The sequence below is a fragment of the Ursus maritimus genome, unplaced genomic scaffold, assembly GCF_017311325.1.
Source record: "Ursus maritimus isolate PB19 unplaced genomic scaffold, ASM1731132v1 scaffold_14, whole genome shotgun sequence".
Classification (NCBI taxonomy): domain Eukaryota; kingdom Metazoa; phylum Chordata; class Mammalia; order Carnivora; family Ursidae; genus Ursus; species Ursus maritimus.
In genome coordinates, this window is record NW_024423786.1 from 44,433,914 (window position 1) to 44,453,304 (window position 19,391).

The following is a 19,391-nucleotide window of genomic DNA, read 5'->3' on the forward strand; positions in this document are numbered from 1 at the left end:
GGGGAGAAAGATATAGAAACTGAGACCCCCCAGATGCCAAGAAACACATGCAGAGAAGACACAAACCTTAGTCTGAAGGAAGCAAAGGGGCTCTTCAGGAGCCGGAACCCAGGGTGCCCTGGGGCTGGAGTTTGGGAAATGGGGAGGTGAGCATTTGGGGAGTGAGCAACATAGAGCAAACATTTGATACCGATTTGTTGGGAGAGTGAACCCAGACATCCAAGAACACAGGTCTCCCGTTTGGCACCTGAGTCTCGGAAGTCAGCGGGAGAGGGCTGGAGACCAGGACAAGGGCTCAGAGAAGCAGGCTACTCATGGGGCTGGCACCTTGTGGCCAGCGAGGGCTTGGGCCAGCGGATTAGACCCCCAGATCCGTGGCCCCGAGTCGGACTTGCCCCATGGGTGAGTTTGTGGCCGGGATGAGGCCGCCACGACTGAGCTGACTTCCTGGGTTTCTCTTTCAGTTTGACTTCTGCCAGGAGGGGCCATGACACCTTTTTTTTTTTTTTTTTTTTTAATCTTTTAAGTCTTCTTTCTTACTCAGCTTCAACACGTTCAGGGGCGAGGACAGGGTGGCTGGCAGAAGTTCATCCGGGGCTGTAGGCCTCTGCGTGGGCTCCATGGGGCAGGTGTGGGCCAGGCTGGTCCCCCTCCTTCTGCTCCTGCTCCCAGGGCGAGGTGGTGAGTGCCCCACCCTGACACCACGGCTCTTCTTGCTGGGGGGCATGTGTGTGCGGGGCTGTGGACCTGGGTTCTGGGGTAGGTTCTGTGTCTCTGTGCCTCAGGCTGTCCCTCTGTCAAATGGGAGACTGGCTTCTGGGGTCAAACTTGGGCATCTCTGCTCTGGTCTTGGCTTTGTCTTCTTTAGAATGGGCCAAATCTCTGAATCTTTCCCACTCCCGGAGTTCTGCGAGAAATGCTAAGAAAAGGATGAGGAGGGGCACCTGGGTGGCTCAGTTGGTTGAGCGTCTGCCTTCGGCTCAAGTTATGATTCCAGGGTCCTGGGATCGAGCCCCACATCAAGTCTCTCTGCTCGTTGGGGAGCCTGCTTCTCCCTCTCCCTCCGCCTGCCGCTCTGCCTGCTTGTGCTCTCTCTTTCTCTGTCAAATAAATAAATAAATCTTTAAAAAAAAGAAAAAGAAAAGGATAAGGACAAGTATGTGTATAATTGATATACATGATAATTGATTATGTTTATAGTCTATCTTACACTATTATATTAAATAATTGCACATACTCTCTCTCCATCTTGTGGAATCAGATGGGAAGGAGCCCAGACCCCAGCAGATGACTGGGTTTGAACTCTCATTCCAGCTCTGCTGTTGCTGCTGTGTGACCTCAAGTCACTACTTTGTCTCTCTGTGCCTCAGTTTCCCTCGCTGTAAACTGAGGATCAGCAAGGTTTCAGGGCCTTCAGAGGTCAGGCAGGGCTGGAGACCAGAGACAGGGAGGAGGATGGGGAGCCTAGCCTGCTTGGAAGAGCAGCCCAAGAGGTTGATGAGTGAATGAATGAGCGGGTGGAGGGTTGGGTTGATGGGTGGATGGATGGAAGGGTGGATGGATGGATGGATAGCAGGACAGATGAATGCATGCACGCAGGATGGGTGGATGGGTGGAAGACTGCAGGTGTGAATGGATGGGAGGACGGGTGGGTGGGTCCATAGATGGGAGAGCGGATGGGTGGATGGATGGTCCCTTGGCCAGCCCCCAGCCTGAACCCCTCCCCCATGCAGTGAAAGACTGGGAATGTCATTATCTCCTCATTGTCTTTGCAGCTGAAGCCTGCAGTACCGGTCAGTGCTGTTTTCAGGACCTGCCATATCCGGATGCAGACTCAGGTCTGGGACAGCTCTCCATTGTGGGGAGAGGTCATGCTGGGTTCTGACTGATCCTTCCCCAGCAGCTCCTCCCTTAGCTCCCTCCCACCCACCCGAGATACTACCCCACCATCCGCCTACTGTCAGACAGCCTACTATCCTGTCCTCACCAAGCTCGGGTGTCCTGGGGTACCCCACCAAGGGTCTGCCACCGAGCAGGCATTTCATCCATTCTTTTGTGCAAAAACTATTTACCGAGCGCCTACTGTGTGCAGACACAGTTCTAGGCATGAAAGAATCGGCTGCAAGCCCATCTGACTTCCTGGGGTCACAGCCTAGTGTGGGAGGGGCACAGAGAGCATTCCACTATGTGCTATGAGAAGCCAGAGGAAGGTGGGGGTTGGAGGAGGGGGCTGCTTCAGGTGGGCTGGTGGTCAAGGAGGTGACACTGAAGGAGAAACTAGAATGTCAAGATCTGGGGGAAAAGCACTCCAGGCAAATGGCACAGCATGTGCAAAGGCCCTGAGGTGGGAGCGAGCCTGGTGTGTCTGAGGATTGGTGAAAAGGCTGGTGTGGCTGGAGCAGGGTGAGCAGGGGAGAAGACAGGAGACAGGAGCAGAGGGCACAGGGAGGGTGCTGGGAGTGGGCTGAGGCTGAGGTTGACACGGGATTACTTAAATGTCACAAAGAGTCATCCTGAGCACGCATCAGCAAGGAGGGCCCCCTCCCCACTTTGGGTCCATTCTCAAACCCCTGGGATCTCCTCCAGGCTCGGCTTCAGGCCCCAGGGACCTGAACTGCTACCGGATAGTCAGCGCTGGTTATGAATGCTCCTGGCAGTATGAGGGCCCCACGGCTGGGGTCAGCCACTTCCTGAGGTGCTGGTGAGGACCCTGCCCCCGTCCCCAAACCCTCACACATCATCCCACACTTGCTCCTACCCCCATGCCCCTGCTCTCAGAGGTGTGATCTCAGCAGGGTCCTTGCTCTTCCTGGTGGCTCAGTGTCTCATGTGAGAAGCGGAGGAGGGGACTCTTTGGCGGGGAGGGCGGTGGTCAGTGTAAGTGGGCATCGAGATTGGGTGGCGATTAGGGCCCCTTTAGTCCTTCCTTCCTCTTCACCCGCTCACTCCTTTGTCCATCCTTCTACCCATTCATTCGTTTCTTCCTTCTGCCTGTGGCAGCCCATCTTGCAAGATTCTGGGGTCCCCCAAACCCCTCAGCTGCAGGCTGATCCCCATAGAGTCCCCAGGCTGGTGGGGGGGGGGGGCAAGGGCAGAAGAAAATGCTGGGATGTGACACGCACTATCTGCTGGGGCTTCTGAGCCACCCTGCGGGTCCCTAGGACCCCAAACTCAGCACCAACACTCCCTTCGTGCAGCCTCCGGAATGGGCCCTGCTGCTACTTTGCCGCGGGCTCGGCCACCAGCCTGCAGTTCTCTGACCAGGACGGCGTAGCCGTGCTCCAGACTGTCAGGCTCTGGGTGGAATCTCGAGCCGAGAACCGGACGCACAGGTCGCCTGAGATCGAACTGAGCCTTCATAGCACAGGTCAGCGCCCTGTTCTCCTCCTCCTCCCTGCTGCCCCTTCCTCACCCAGAGAAGCCTCTGGTCCCTGAGCCTGGACCTGCGGGGATTTGGGCCGGGGGCTTGATAATGCCAACGATGTCCACATAGAACACGGTTGTGGGACATGGCAGAGTTTTTCACGATCCCGCCACCAATCCCCAGCTGCTGGATACTTAGCTTGCTTCTGGTATCTCCCCGAAACCGTAAACCTGCTAGGACCTTGTTGGGTCTTTAATATCTGTTTTCACGACACAACCACATGCATTTAACATCTAGTATTTGAGCGGCTACTGTGTGCTAGGCTGAGTCACAGGGGACATGGGCGAGGCCAGCAAAGTGTGCAGCTCTGGGCTGGGATTAGGGTGAGGAGAGGGAGGAACCTGCCTCGGGCACAAAATTATAACGAGGAGCCAAAAAACTCAGTAGTCAGTATAAATAATTCTATAAAGCGATATTTTAAAAAATCAAAATTAATGCCAAAAAAATCCATAATGAACAAAATATCAAATTTTAAGATGAAGACAGGCTCTGATGGTGTTTTTGTATAACCTTGTCTTTCTTGCCTCCCTGGAGTCCTGGCCCTGTCTCTGCTCTCATGGAGCCCAGATTCAAGAGAGAGTGATGAACAGGAATGATTATTACATATGATGAGATCCTACAAGGAGGTCAAGGAGGCTTCCAGCTCAAGCTGAGCCCGGAAAGATAAAAAGGGTCCAACAAGAATAAAGTGAAGGGAAGTGTGTTCCAGGCAGAGGGCATAAGGGCACAACAAGTGCAAAGGCCCTGAGGTAGAATCAGGCATGGTATGACCAAGATGCAGAAAGAATGATAGATGTTTCTCTTCAGGCCAGTGTCTAAAAAATTAGTAAGATTACCCTAATAGTCCTCTAAAAAAATAGACCCAATTAATTATCCTCTTGTCAGCAACTCACAAAAGTGCCCATCTCACCATAGTGTTGCTATAAGGAGCGTCAATGTTTTAAAGAGTTAAAACGTCTAAGGATCCTAGGTATGAGTCTTGAATCTTTGATCCATAGAATCCCAGGCTTAGATGGAACCTGTAAGGATTTCCCTGACGCACATCCTGGGGACTCAGTCAGTTACCCTGGGCTGGGGAGGGGGGCAGATTTTCTGAAATTTTCAGGACCAATAACTCACACCTATGCTGGCTCCCCTCCCCAACCCCCACCTCTGCTTCCAGTTAAATACGACCCTCCGCAAGCTGGAGACATCACCGTGTCGGGGTCCGCAGGGAAGGTGCTCTTGAAGTGGGAGACCCCAGCCCGCCAGGATGGCGCCGAGGTACAGTTCCGCTACCGGACACCTGGCAGCCTGTGGAAGTTGGTGAGTTTATTCCCCAGGTCAAGAGACAACACAGGCCTCTCTTTGGGGAACTTCACCCCCAAATCAGTTTCACCATCTCTACATCCATCACCCCTCCTGCCTGGCCTCCACTCTTGCCCTGTATGTAGCCTCTGGAGTCTCTTTGACACTCAGATCTCATCGTGACCTCCTTTGCTCACGCACCCTCCATAGCTCCCTATTACCTTCAGGGGGGCATCCTTTCCTCAGCTGGCCCCAGGTACCCTCACCCTCCTCGTGGTTCCCCTGGTCCCCTCCGAATGGCTATCATTCTCTGCCCATGCCCTGCATTTCCAGACCCTGCCTTTGCCCATGTAGTCTCCCCCATCTTCACGCCTTCTTCTCAATCTGAGCAGATGAGAATCCAGTTGATCTTCAGGGTCCAGCTCAAGGGCCGCCTCTCTAGGAAGCTGCTCTTCCACTCCCTTCTTTCCTTCCTTCCTCCCTTCCTCCCTTCCTCCCTCCCTCCCTCCTTCCCTTCTTTTTTTTTTTTTTTTTGAGATGTAATTGACATACAACATTATATTGGTTTCAGGTGTACAACATAATTATTTGGCATTTGTATATATTGTGAAATGATCACGATTAGTCTAGTTGCCATCCATCACCACGTGAAGTAGAAACCCTTTGTCTTGTAAGAAGTTTTAAGATCTACTCCCCAGGAACTTGCATGTGCATCATACAGTATTATGAACTACAGTCACCATGCGGTACATGCCATCCCCAGGATTTATTTATCTTGTACCTGAAGTTTGTGCCTTTTGACCCCACCCCCTGCCTCTGGGGACCACCAGTCCGTTCTCCGTGTCTATGATTTCCATTTTGTTTTGCTTTAGATCCTGTGTGTGAACGATCCTGTGGTATTTGTCTTTCTCTGATTTATTTCACTTAGCGTAATGCCCTCGGGGACCGTCCACATTGTCACCCATAGCAGGGTTTCCTTCTTTAACAGCTGAATAATATTCCATTGTATATATATACACACACACCACACGTTCTTTTTCCATTCATCCGCCCACGAGCGGACACTTAGGTTGCTTCCGTATCTTGGCTGCCGTACGTGACGCGGCAGTAAACACGGGAGCAGATATATCTTGAGTTAGTGTCATTTCCTTCAGATAAAAACCCAGAAGTGGAATGGCTAGATCATATTGTAGTCCTTTTTTTTTTTTAAGATTTTATTTATTATCTATGTGACAGAGAGAGAGAGCACAAGCAGGGGCAGCGGCTGGCAGAGGGAGAGGGAGAAGCGGGCTCCTGATGCGGGGCTCGATCCCAGGACCATGGGATCATGAAGGCAGATCCTTAACCGACTGAGCCACCCAGGCGCCCCCGTCTTGTATCTTTTTGATGATAGTCGTTCTAACTGAGGCGCTATCTCGTTGTGGTTTTGATTTGCACTCCCGTGGTGATTCGTGATGTTGAACACGGTTCACCCACCTGTTGGCCATCTGTGTGTCTTCTGCCAATCTTCATTCATTCTGCAGCTACTTTCTGCTGCCCCCTCTGTTGCCCCCACACAGAGCAGGTGGGGCCTGCAAGAAACCTCAGCCCTCGCTTAGGCCCCGAGAAGCCCCTAGATGGGGAGAGACAGGGACCTCCAGCCTCTGAATTGTGGCATCTCCTCCTCCCTCAGACTGGGAGCATCTTGAAAGCCAGGGAGCCATCCCAGCGTCAGCCCCATCTTCCTTCCAGTGTTGGGCCCCCCTGAGCCTCAGTGACCCCATCAGCTGAATGGGATCAGTCAGAGGCAGGTGATATGGGACCCCTGCTGGGGAGGGGCATCTCTCTCTGTTTTATTTCCAGCCCCCTAAGCACACTCTACAGCAGACCCTCACCACCCCCCTTTGCAGAGGACAGAACTGAAGTTCAGGGTGTTGGGGAACCTCTCCCCATCACCCAGGGCGTGTGGGGCCGGCTGGGTCCTAAACCTGACTCTCCTCACCCCCACGCCACTGACATACAGGTTTTCCCTCCAAAAGAATGTTTGTAGGAAAGGACAGAATAATAATTTTGCCTCCTAAAATCTTTGAAGCAAACTTTTACTTTGGGAATAATCTTAGATTTTCAGAAAAGTTACAAGGAAGTAGCCGGCTCCCCTAGAAACGCCCCCCAGCTTCCCCACATGCGGACGTCTTACATTCTTGAGTGCGTCTGTTCTAACTGAGATGAGCGTTGGCACGTTGCTAGGCACGAAACTGCAGAGGTTATTCAGATATCACCCATTTTTCCATGGCTGTCTTTTTTTTTTTTTTTTTTTGAAACAAATGTCCCCTTTCTGTTTCTGGATCTAATCCAAGCTTCCACATTGCCCTTAGAATAATTGTTTAAAATGGTAAAAGGAGTGCCTGGGTGGCTCAGTCGTTAAGTGTCTGCCTTCGGCTCAGGACGTGATCCTGGCGTTATGGGATCGAGCCCCACATCAGGCTCCTCCGCTAGGAGCCTGCTTCTTCCTCTCCCACCCCCCCTGCTTGTGTTCCCTCTCTTGCTGGCTGTCTCTCTCCCTGTCAAATAAATAAATAAAATCTTTTTAAAAAATAAAATAAAATGGTAAAAGAGCGAATATTTTTTTCAACGCCAGAAGGTAAAACTATGTATACATATATATGATCTGGTCCTAGGGCGACTGCAGACATCGAGAGGACCCTGGCTTCGGTGAGAATAATAGTACCAACAACAGCTGCAGCATGCTAGCATTCATTGAGCGCCCACTGTGTGCCAGGCCCAGAGCTAAATTCTTTGTATGCTTGCTCGCCCACTCTGTAGTGCAGTATTGGATTATTCCCATTTCGCAGGTGAGGAAACAGCCTTGGGGGTGAGAAGCCATTGATCAGGGTCACATCCCAATGGGTGGCCTTACCTCGACTCCGACCTAGGGCAGGGGTAAGCGTGGGAAATCTTGAGGCCCCCAAGAGAACAGGGCCTGGCCTATTCCCACTGTGGCCCCAGGGCCCACCACACAGTTGGCACTCAATAAGTGTATGATGCCTAAATGATGAGTGCCACGCCCCAGGCACCCCCAGGTGTGGGACAGCCCTTCAGCTTGATGTTTGGCCTATTTCCCCGCCAGAGGCCTGCCTCTGCCCCTGGCAGATGGACGCAGCCCAGGAATTCCAGCTACGCCGGAGGCGACTCCGGCAGGAAGCCCCAGGAAACCCCTGGAGCAACTGGAGCAGCCCCGTGTGTATCCCCCCTGGTGAGAGCACTCAGAGCCAGAAGAACCAGGGCAGGCATTAGAAATACAGCAGTGGGTATTAGAAATAAGGTGGCCGGGGTTAAAAAGAAGGCGGCGGGAGAAATGAGTGGAAATTAGTAAAAGGTGGCAGTGACAGGGCGCCTGCGTGGCTCAGTCGGTGAGGTGTCTGCCTTCGGCTCAAGTCATGATCTCAGGGATCGAGTCCCTCCTGGGGCTCCCTGCTCAGTGCAGAGCCTGCGTCTCCCTCTGCCTGCCGCTCCCCCTGCTTGTGTGCTCGCTCTCGCTCTCTGACAAATAAATAAATAAAATCTTAAAAAAACAACAACAATAAAGCCACACAGGGAGCTGATAGGGGGAAATGGCTGTGTCATGAAGACGTAGTTTCCCAAAAGACACAGGAAGCTGGAGTTTGGGCCGCTCCGGAGTGGAGATGTGGCCCAAGAGGGAAGGAAGGACGAGGTGACTCAACATTTGCCCCTGGCCTTGTGACCCGGGGTCTCCTCCTGCCCCCGGTGCGTTATCTGCTGGGAAACAATTCCAGGAGTGATTATCAGACTTTAAAACAAACGTTGTAGTGGAAAGGGCATGATATAAAATGTACCATCTTAACTATTTTAAAGCGCAGGGTTGTCTTGTTTTTGTTTTTGAACACCTTATTTATTTATTTATTTATTTATTTATTTATTTAAGAGAGAGAGCGCGTGTGTGCACACAGGGGGAGGGGCAGAAGGAGAGGGAGAGAGAGAATCTCAAGCAGACTCCCCATCAAGCCCGGAGCCCGATCCCATGACCCCAAGACCGTGACCTGAGCTGAAACCAAGAGTCCAATGCCTAACCGACTGAGCCCCCCGGGGGCCTCTAAAGTACACAGTTTTACGGCGTTTATTGTCATAGACTAGATCTCCATGTTTCCGATTTTGAAAACTATTTAACAACCCATAGGAATCCCGTGTTTCAAGGGAGGGACGGAAAAGGTGCCGGGTCCTTGGGCAGGGTCTGCGGGAGGTGGTGAGCAAGGGACCACCCCCAGCGTCACTGTCTTGCCGTCCCATTGCAGAACATTCTCCACAGTCCACCTTGACGTTCTCAGTGGAGGCGCTCCGGCCAGATGGGAAGAGGCAGGTGACCCTGCACGGGCAGGTAATGGGTCGTAGCAGGGCTGTGGGGTGGCCTGGGTTGTGGAGAAGGAGACAAGAGGCTGGAGTCGGGGTGTGCAAATGGGATACAGTGAGGGAAGAGGCACGGAGGTGGCAAGGACTCCAAGGACTGTGGGTTTAACTCTCCAGGTCATGGGGAGCAATGGAGGGTGTGTGAGCAGAGGAGGGACATGATTGGGTTCAGGTGTTCACAGACTTCCCCTGCTTGCCATGGGGGGAACAGATTGTGAGAGACTAGGATGGAAGCAGGCAGGCCAGGGTCGACCATGTTGGTCTGGGTGGGAGATAATTTCTTTGAAGTCCCCCAAGCAACCCATTAAGAGCAGTCTAATTAACCCCCATTTTACAGGGAAGGAAACTGAAGCACAGAGGGAAAATCTCTTGCCCAAGTCAGGGGCAAAACCACCAAATGCTTCACCCACTGGCTTTACTGTAACGAACTTGGCCGGGGCCCTAATGGGCTGGCACAGTAAAGCGGCAGTAAAGCTTCGCTTCCTGCCTTTCCTCTCATTTGAATTCCCTTTCTTAGGAAAAGTTTCCAGGCTTGAGGTAACTGGGTCCAGAGACGGAAAAAACATTTTTTTTTCCTGACTCTCAGTGGGTTTTGCCAAATTATTCCCCCCCCCAAACCAACACACACTGACCATGAATGCCTATTTCCCAGCAACCTCGCCAGCACCGAGGGTTTTTTTGTTTTGTTTTGTTTTGTTTGTTTATTTTTAAAAAAACTTTTGGCTCATGTCACAGACTGTGGTCAATGGATGAGTCCATTCAGGGGCTGCAGCCTGATGTTGGCCCATGGGGATGATGATCGTGTTCAGGTCTCCACAAACCATCTCTCACATTCACGACAGCTGCCCCGGCTCGAGCTTCCAGAAGGCTGCCTCGGGTCCAACTCTGGCGGGGAGGTGACCTACCGCGCCCACCTGCACATGCTATCCTGCACATGTAAGACCAAGTCCACCGCGACCTTTCAGCTGAGGAAACCGCTCGACCTCTCTGGCGCAGCCTATGACCTGGCCATCATCTCCCGGAACCGCTTCGGCCACGGCCCCAGTCAGACGTGGCACATTCCTGCCCAAACCCACACCCACACAGGTGCCTCTGGCCGGGGAGGGCTGCGGGAGGGCCGCTCAGAGCTGAGCACCTGCTCTGAGCCTCCACCAGACTAGGGTGAGGCAGGTGAAGCACCAAAATCGAGCAGGTGTCTAATTTAGAAATGTGTCAAAATCACTAATTAAGGTACATGTTGTTAGAATGCCATATTTTAAAAAACTCTAGCTGGCAAACTACAGCCCAGGCCAACCACCTGTCTTTGTAAATAAACTTTTCTGGGACCAGGGCAGGGATCAGGGTGTGGTGAGTGAGGCAGGATGGTGCAAGTACACGATTGAGCCTATCTTCATTTAAAATCTTGATCTTTGTTCGTTATGTGTATGTAGAGACATGATTAAAGATGTACATATATTTATCCAAATGAGGAAAAAAAATCAAGATTTATATTTATGTATACATGCACGTGAATACATCTACGTATGTTATTGATGTGAAATTCACATGGCAGCATTAACCACTTTCGTAGGTGGCGTTTCGGACACTCACAACGATGGGCAACCATCACCTCCATCTAGTTCCAGAACATTTCTGTCATCCCTAAAAGGAGACCCCATGCCCATCAGCAGTCACCACCACCACCCCCATCCCTTATCCCCAGGTCCTGGCACCCACTACTCTGCTTTCTGTCTCTATGGATTTGGCCGTCCTGGACATTCCATATACATGGGATCACACACCATGTGGCCTCTTGTGACCGGCTTCTCTCACCCAGAGTCACGTGTTTGAGGTTCCCCCACGCCATAGCGTATGTCAGGGCTTCACTTCCTTTTCGTGGCTGAGTCATATTCCACTGTGTGGATGGACCACATGGTATTTATCTGTTTATCCGTTAATGAACATTTGGGCTGTTTCCACATTTGGTGATTACCAAGAGTGCTCATGGCATATTTTTGCATTCATTTTTGGATTCTTAAAAAATATTGCTTCGAAACGGTGTGTATCTTGATGACTGAGTTCTCTGGAGCCTCCAGTTTAGTGCCTGTTGTGTGCCTCACTCAGCTCACCCTGGTACTGGGCCCACCGTCCTGTGAGGACAGGGCTGGTACAGTGATGTCCATTTCAGAGATGAGACAGCTGAGGTTCAGTGAGGTGAAGCCACCTGCCACGGTAGCACAGCTGCGAGTCTGTCAGCTCACGATCTGGTTTGGGTCACTGTGTGCCCGTGGGCCAGTGGCTCTCCCTCTCTGAGCCTCAGTTTCTGTATTATTGGGGTGATCACGGTGCCACTTTGTCACAGAGTGGCACCCGTGAGGCGCTCAGCACCGGTCTGTCGCACAGAGTTGACGCTCGATAAATGGTAGCTGTTGTCCCCGGAATTGGAAGCAGTGCCCGCCTCCCCGAGGTTGTTGCCCAATGCCTGTGCTGGGGGAGCAGGAGAGAGGAGCCCTGGGGACCAAGTGAGTGTGTCCTCAGGCCTCTGAGCTCCTTCTCGGGCAGGGAGGCCCATCCTGCACCACACCCACCTGCATGGGGGGGAGGCAGGTGGTGGGTGGCCGGGCATCTGCTAGAGCAGGAGATGCTCCCCAGGCTGGTGGGTGTGCTGGGGGGTGCAGGGTGGGAGGAAGCAGTACAGGCAGCATCGATGGTGGGAGTCTTGGCAGGGACTTCACAGTAAGACCAGGAGGAGACCTAATCATTCAAACCGCCCTTGCTAGCCTACCCCTGCCTCTGTGCCTGGCGCCCAGCCCGGCAGCCCCCAGGACTGAGGAGACAGAGCTGGGTACAGATACTCGCAGCCCTGGGGGGTCAGAATTTGGTGAGAGGTTGGGCTGGGGCTGCAGGAGCCTTGGACTTGGGCGGGGGTCGGGGGTCGGGGGGTTGGGGAGAGTGGAGCTGCTGTTCTGATGTTCCTGTCTCATTTCCTTCCAGAACCAGGGGCTCTGAATATCAGTGTCGGAGCCAACGGGACCACCATGCACTGGCCAGCCCAGGCCAGAGCCAAGGCATATTGCATCGAGTGGCAGTCCCAGAGCCAGCATGGGAACCTTACCAACTGCACCCTGACTATGCCCCAGGATCAGGACCCTACTGGAATGGGTACCGTAACGTCAGTCATGCCTGCCTCTGCCCCTGCCTCCTCCCTTAAAGCCCCTGGTCGGCTCAAAACTCTAGGGGACGTGGGTGTGAGGTGTCTGGGGCCCAGAGAGGTTTTGCTACTTGCCCGAGGTCACACAGAGGTGGGAACGGGCTGAGACTTGGACCCTCCCACCCACGGGGGTCTGAAGCCTCCTGCCAGGATCCTGAGATGTTAGGGCTTATAGCCCCGGGGAGATTACACCCCAATAAGTAATGAGTCTCACATCCCAGGGTGTTTGTTAAACAGTCACCTGTGCCAGAGAAGGTGGCAGCTTGCAAGATGCTGGTGGTGAATTAATGAGGCCTCTGGAGAGAAAGGGGGAGCCTTCCAGCCCCGGCAGCCTCTTACCCTCCCACTTCCTACCCTGGGCCTGGCCAGGGCCCCCAGCAACCTCAGGCTCAGCCTGGCCCTTGAGGGGTTCCTAGGCTGGGGAGACAGAGCTGTATCCAGACGCACCTGGCCCCGTAGAGTCCGGACCGGGCTGCAGGTGGGGGATGGGCTGGGGGGGAAGAAGGAAGGGCTCCCGGAAGTGGGGGCAGTGGGGCAAGGGTTCTGAAGCATGAGCAGGAGTGCTCTAGGGGTTCCCGGCACGCGGCACAGCCAGTGCAAAGAGGCGGAGGCGACGATACAACCTATTTACCAGCCTGGGCTTTGCCAACTCTTCTAGCAACCCACAGCTGGAGCAGAGAATCTGGGGCAATGGAGCAGAAGGTGTGTTACCACATCACGATCTTTGCCTCTCCACGCCCAGAGAAGCCCACTTTGTGGTCCACGATCTTGTCCACCTACCACTTTGGGGGCAATGGTGAGTAGCCTACTCCTGCAGGGTGGTCTTTCCGGGGGGCTTGGTGGTGGCGGTGTCAGGAGGAGGGAACGAACACTTAGAGGCACTCACTCCGGGTCAGGCCTTGGCCAGAAGGCAGAACTGCAGAAGTCTCAGGGGATCCCAAAGATTCCTCCCTCCCCCGTGCTGAGTGGTATTGCCCCATTTTATAGATAAGAAAAGGGAGTCTCAGAGAGGGGCAGCGATGCGGCCCGAGTAGTGGAGCTGGGATTCGAACCCAGGGCCGCCTGACTCTGTTGCCAAGGTTCCATGGGTCTCTGGACAGCGCCAGGCTGGGCAGGCAGGGAATGTTCAGCCGGGGCTCTTGGCATTGACCATGGCGACGGTGCTACTTGCAGCCTCGGGGGCCGGAAGCCCACAGCACGTGTTGGTGAAGAAGCTTGGCCAGGACTCCGTGTCTGTGGACTGGACGCCATCCGCGCTGAGCGCCTGCCCCGGGGTCCTGAAGGAGTACGTCGTGCGCTGCCGGGATGAGGAGGGCAACGTCGTGTCCGGTACGTGAGGCAGCGCGGGCCCGGCCGGGGGAAGAAGGGGCCTGGGTTGGACGTCTGCCTTGCTAGGGGACCCTGAGCACCTCACTGGCTCTCTCCTGGCCTTGGTTTTCCCATCCCTAAAACAAGAGTGGTTCGACTCAAAGAGGCCGGACTGCCCTTTCCAGACCCCCAAGACGGCCCGGCGGGCAGCAGCTCGCAATGGGCTCCGTGTATGGATGGCAACTCGACTCCCATGGAGCAGGATGACGGTGGCCATTTCACAGATGGGGAAACTGAGGCCTGGAGAGGGACTCCTGCCCAAGGGTTAAGCAAGCCTGGATTGGGGCTCAGTTAGGTGCCCCTTCCCGCCCCTTGGGAGGGAAAGAAAGCAGAATACACAGGGCAAGTCTCACCAGCGCTGGAGTTTCCTGCCATTTCACACACCGGGGGGCCCCCCTTCCATGCCGGGAACACAGTCTTTCAGATCTGGCCTCACCCACCCACCTCCTGCAGCAGCAGGCCAGGCTAGCAAGACCTGCCTCTTCGTGTCTCCGCCTTCTCACCAAGCACCCAGCACCCATCAAGGCAGGAATGCCGGGGAAGGATGCTGGGGGGACGCTCTGGCATCAGAGACACAGAAATCCTGCCATCCGCTTGACCGCCCATCGTTTAGAGGGGATAAAGGAGGCCAAGTGGGGTTCAGTGACTTATTCAGCTTGCGACAGCTGGAAGCAGCCTCTTTACCGATTTGCCAAAAGTCTGAATGCTGATGATGAATGCGCCAATGACCATGTGCCAAACTGCCCAATTCCCCCTCCCCACCTCCAGTTTCTTTTGAAGAATATTCCTCTTGAATATATGTATATACAAAGAATATAGACTTAGGGTTCTAGGAATTGTTTTCTTCTTGATAACAGCCAACAGCTGTATTCTCATTTTAAGGATTTTTATGGAGAGCTTTATTTGTTAAAGCCATCCAGTTCCATAGCACGTGCTGAGGTCCTACTGTGTGCTGAGGTTCTAGGGACGCCGAGGGAGCATCATGGACAAAGTTAATGCTGATCTTGAGCCTAAAGACGGGAGGGAGGAGAGAGAGGAAACCATGGGGGATATCTGGGGAAAGGGTGAGCAAGGTAGGGGAGGCGGGGCTGCCAGTGCAAAGGCCCTGAGGTGCGAGTGAACCTGCTGTTTTTAGGGAGCTTGGAGGATGGGGCTGGGTGGGGGAGTGAGCAAAGAGCCAGCAGAGGTCAGAATTTTTTTTTAAGACTTTACTTATTTATTTGACAGAGAGAGAGAGACAGCCAGCTAGAGAGGGAACACAAGCAGGGGGAGTGGGAGAGGAAGAAGCAGGCTCCTAGCAGAGGAGCCTGATGTGGGGCTCAATCCCAGAACCCCGGGATCACGCCCTGAGCCTAAGGCAGACGCTTAGCGACTGTGCCACCCAGGTGCCCCAAAGGTCAGAATTTGAGAAAAATAGCATCATTCACTAAATATTTGGGGGAAGAATATTCCTCCAAATAAACGGAGGTGAATGGATGCATTCAGTGTTCGGCAGGGGCCCCTGGCTGGCGTAGTTGGTTAAGCATCCGACCCTTGGTTTTGGCTCAGGTCGTGATCCCAGGGTCATGAAATCAAGCCCGGCATCAGGGCCCACGCTCAGCTCAGAATCTGCTTGAAATTCTCTCTCCTTCTGCCCATCCCACTCATGCTTGCTCTCTCTCTCTAAAACAAATAAATCTTAAAAAAAAAAAAGTTTTCAGCAAAATGTTCTCGAGTCCCCACTACCACTCCCAGGGTGTGGCCGCCCAGCCAGGACCTGGGCATCCCACCCCTGAGTCTGGCCTCCCGAGCCCGGGGACCCATGGCTGCCTCCCTCCTACAGAGCTGCCCGTGAAGCCCACGGAGACTCAGGTCACGCTTGGTGGCCTTCGGGCTGGCACAGCCTACATCGTGCAGGTTCGAGCAGACACGGCGACGCTGCGGGGCGCCTGGAGCCAGCCCCAGCAGTTCAGCACCGGTGAGTAGGGGGGCGGGGCCTAGTCCGTACCCAGCATGCACTGCCCCATCCCACGCAAGCAAGCAGCCCCACCCTGGCCCTGCTCCCCATGTATCACCCTCAGGAGAACGTCCCAGCCCACTCTACTCTCTCCTCCTCGCGCAGTTTCCCCTCCTCGCGCAGTTTCCCCTCACGGACCTTCTTTCACACTCCCATTGCCTTGCCCATGCAGGCCCCTCTGCCCGGAATGTTTGTTCTCCCCGCTAACTTCCATTCACCCTTAAAACTCAGCTCAAAAGCTTCCTTTTCCAGGAAGCCTTCCATGCTTTCCCCTTGGTGCCCCCCTCCCCCCCAGCTGTGATAATCTTTCTTTCCTGGCCTGACACCTTGGGAGTGGGTGAGGGTGTCTGGTGTCCAGGCTCTGCCTCCCCCAGCCTGGGGCCTCCAGGGGAGGGGCAGGGGAGCTGGGGGCCATTTATTGAATGACTGAATATGAATGAATGAGTGCCTCTCTTATCACAAAGATAAGGAGGTGGGGTGTGTGGCCGGAGGAGATTTGGAAACCAAATGATCCCTGTTCCTGCCAAGGTCCCTGCCTGTTGCCCTTACAGTGCAGTCTGGTCTCAAGAGAACCAGTGAGTCGGGCTTGGCGTGGGGTGGCAGGTGTGGAGCAACCACGTGGGCACGACCTGTGGGCATGTCCTGAGCCCTGTGTGCCAGGCCTTTATCCCGCAGACACGGGGCACGTGGGCTCCATGGTCTCCTGCTTCAGACATGAGGAACCAGGCACAGAGGGACCCACGACATGCCACGGTCAGCAGCGAGTTGATGGAGGGTCCAGCCCTCCCAACTCCCTTCGCGGTACGAGGCAGGAGGTGCCTCTCCCCCAAACCATCCTCTCCCACTCCCAGAAGTCCAGGTTTCCCGGTTGTTCGATTTGTCCATACTCCTTGCGTCTCTGGGGAGCTTCGCCAGCATCCTTCTCCTGGGTGTCCTTGGGTACCTCGGCCTGAACAGGTAACTTGCCCCATCTCCCCCAAGATAATCCGTAATAGCAATAGCGATCATGGTAACTGCTCACACCAAGTCGGTCTTTGTACCCAGTTTGCAGATGAGGAAACTGAGGCCCAGAGAGTCAGGCCCAAGGTATCCAGCAGTGGGGGCAGAGCTGGGATTTGAACCCAGGTCTGTCAGACTCCCGCACGCCCCCAACTCCAATCCACATCCATTCTCCCTTTATAACCTAGTGGAGCTGAAAGAGTAGGTCAGAACGATTAAACAGTAAGAAGAGGTAGAAAACACTGCTCCTCTGACCAGCTTCCTTCTCTCCCCAGGGCTGCACGGCACCTGTGTCCGCCCCTGCCCACACCCTGTGCCAGCACTGTGGTCGAGTTCCCTAGCAGCCAGGGGAAGCAGGTAAGGGCTCCTTTTCTAATTTAAAGTCCTATTTATTGGGTCTATACTCTGGGCCAGGGCTCTACAGAGTAATACCCATGCATTAACTCATTTTATTCTCCCCTAACCACTGACATAGGCACTCCAAAAACCTGTCCTATTGCACAGATAGACAAGCAGAGGCCCAGAGAGGAACCTCCTGTGGGTCATTTCCTAGCAGCAGAAACAACTCAAAGTAGCTTCAACAAAAAGGGAACCTGATGGGGTTGGGGGGGAGGGGGAGTTCCGCAGATGGTGGCCTTCAGGCATGGCTAGGTCTAGGAATCCAGACTGGGCATCCATTTGTCTGGACTGCTGTTCTGCCTTCAGCCTTCCCTCCTGCTCAGACTCAGCTTTTCCCCAGCGGAAGAAGGGTGTCCATTTCCCCCATTCACTTTAGCAAGTCTCAAGGCCATCACCTGTAGGCCTAGCACAGGTCACATGCTCATACCTGAGCCTCTTGCTGGAATCAGGGGCTAGAGTGCTCTGATTGGCTGGGCCAGGTCCCAGGTCCATCACTCAAATTGGGGTGGGGCCAGTGCCCAACCACATCAACGGTGAGAAGAGGAGGAATAATTTCCCAAAGAGAAATGGTGTGTGGGTGGGGGGAGGGGGGCTTCCTAAAAGGGGCTGAATGGGGGTCATTGAGGCAGAGCTAATTCTCATATTAGTCTCAGGATTTTAGGGAATTAAGCCAGCAGGAATCTGATCTGCCCTCTACGTGGGTAGGGGATGGAAAATAGGGCCCTGCCCATAACCTTGGCCCCACCCTTTCTATCTAGGCTTGGCAATGGACAAGCCCGGCAGACTTCCCGGAGGAGGTGTCCCCGAAAGAGGCCTTGGTGGTGAACATGTCCTGGGAAAAAGGTGAGGGAACTGACCTGGACACACCTGTGCATCTCAGGAAGACACAGCTACTTCGGGGTGCTCCTGAGCTGGCCTTGGATGCAGAGCTACCCTTGGAGGACAGGAGACAGGTGCAAGGCCACCCTGAGGCTCGGGCTCTGGGGCCGGGCAGGCAGGATGGTCTGGAGGGCAACCCTGCCCAGGTGACTGGACTCTTGCTGCCCTCGGGGGACCTAATACAGACCCCCATATGCAGTGGCCCTTTGCAAATGGGCCTGGAGGCCTAAGGAAGAGAGAGGGGAGAGTCGGCCTCGTCCTTCAGGCAGGAAGAAGGAAGGCGGCTGGTTATTAAGCAAACATTGCATACCCAGCCGGTTCGTCTAGACACTCACATGATGTCCTGATTCCCCATAACCACCTCGAGAGGTACATGGCTATTCGATTTTACAGATATGACCACTGAGGCTCAGAGAGAGCAAGTGGCTAGCCTGAAGCCACCCAGCACCGGCAGGAGTCAAACCTGGGCGGAGTGCCGCAGACCCCATTTCGCCCACAGAGGCTCCAAGGCCACGGCCCCTCCCCTCCCCCCAGCACAGGTTGTGCCAAGTCCTGTGGTGGGCACCCTGGGAACCACCAAGAAAAGGAACCTGCCAAACCCCAGGACACCCATGGGGAAGGGACAGAACTTTTCAGGGTAGAATAGATTGGAGGGGACCCAAAAGGGGCTCGTGCTGATCCTAGGACCCTAGGCTGGATGTTGTGTCCCAGGAGCACTTGATGGGGAGTCTGGGCACAGAGTTTCTGCTGCACTGCAGGGTCCAGGCTCGGAGAAGGATCTAGTCGTGGGAAAACAAGGGGACCCCTAAGCATTCTGAGGGAGGTGATGGCCCCTCTTCAGCCTCAGTCTTCTCCCCTGTAGAATGGGGGTGAGCATAATATTGAACTCGCAGGTCTGTCGAGGGGGGTCTACGGCTTAATAAATGAGCCTTCTATTGGGTACCTTGCCCCGGCCGAAGCCTGCATGTCCGGTTCAAAATCCCCCAGAAGCGGAATTCATTCATTCATGCCACACGCATTTATTCATCTCTCCGCCAGGAGCACCCGGTCTGGGGGAGACAGAACTGGCTGATCACTCCGAACTCTGCAAAGTCAGGACTGGGCAAGGGGAGACACGGCCCGAGGGGGAGCGGGATTTGGTCCCCCCCCCCCACAGGAGCCTTGCATCTTCCCCCCAACTCCGCCCCTCTTGGGGTCGATCTGCCCTCCGCCCAGGGCTTAGGTCGGGAATTGGGGTTCCCCCTTTCTCCTGACACCAAACGCCCCACAGCAGGAACGCGTGCCCCCCACTTCACACCCTGAATCTGCGCTCTTCCTGTCCCCTCCCACCCCGAGCTCCTCCCATTGTTAAACGAATTGTCTCGGATTCCCTCCGTGGCCACCAGGTGGCAACAGCAGCACGTGTCTCCCAGGCCTAGAGACGGTGAGGGGGCACCCCCCCCCCCGCC

The 19,391-nt window shown here is 54.4% G+C and overlaps 1 protein-coding gene across 2 annotated transcripts; it reads left to right on the forward strand.

Moving 5' to 3' along the window:
- Positions 1-515: 515 nt before the first annotated feature.
- Positions 516-18,883, forward strand: IL12RB1 (interleukin 12 receptor subunit beta 1). 2 transcript variants are annotated; one of them, XM_008703951.2, is made up of 16 exons: positions 516-681; positions 1,776-1,838; positions 2,587-2,701; positions 3,198-3,367; positions 4,587-4,729; positions 7,369-7,402; positions 7,818-7,943; positions 9,001-9,083; positions 9,955-10,198; positions 12,086-12,253; positions 12,961-13,098; positions 13,476-13,631; positions 15,493-15,627; positions 16,518-16,623; positions 16,941-17,022; positions 17,823-18,883. In XM_008703951.2, exons 1-16 carry the CDS (start codon positions 621-623, stop codon positions 18,171-18,173), a joined length of 2,175 nt encoding a protein of 724 aa, XP_008702173.2. In that variant the 5' UTR covers positions 516-620; the 3' UTR covers positions 18,174-18,883. The 2 variants fall into 2 exon arrangements, with proteins under 2 accessions (XP_008702173.2, XP_040484959.1); XM_040629025.1 differs by lacking the exon at positions 7,818-7,943.
- Positions 18,884-19,391: the final 508 nt, after the last annotated feature.

What these genes read in the sequence shown, in the direction of transcription:
- IL12RB1 (XM_008703951.2), top strand. Translation starts at nt 621, where the DNA reads ATGGGGCAGGTGTGGGCCAGGCTGGTCCCCCTCCTTCTGCTCCTGCTC. An exon ending in CTGGCAGCCTGTGGAAGTTG is followed by an intron (nt 4,730 to 7,368) that starts GTGAGTTTATTC and finishes ATCTGGTCCTAG; the next exon opens with GGCGACTGCAGACATCGAGA. An exon ending in GGAGGGCAACGTCGTGTCCG is followed by an intron (nt 13,632 to 15,492) that starts GTACGTGAGGCA and finishes TCCCTCCTACAG; the next exon opens with AGCTGCCCGTGAAGCCCACG.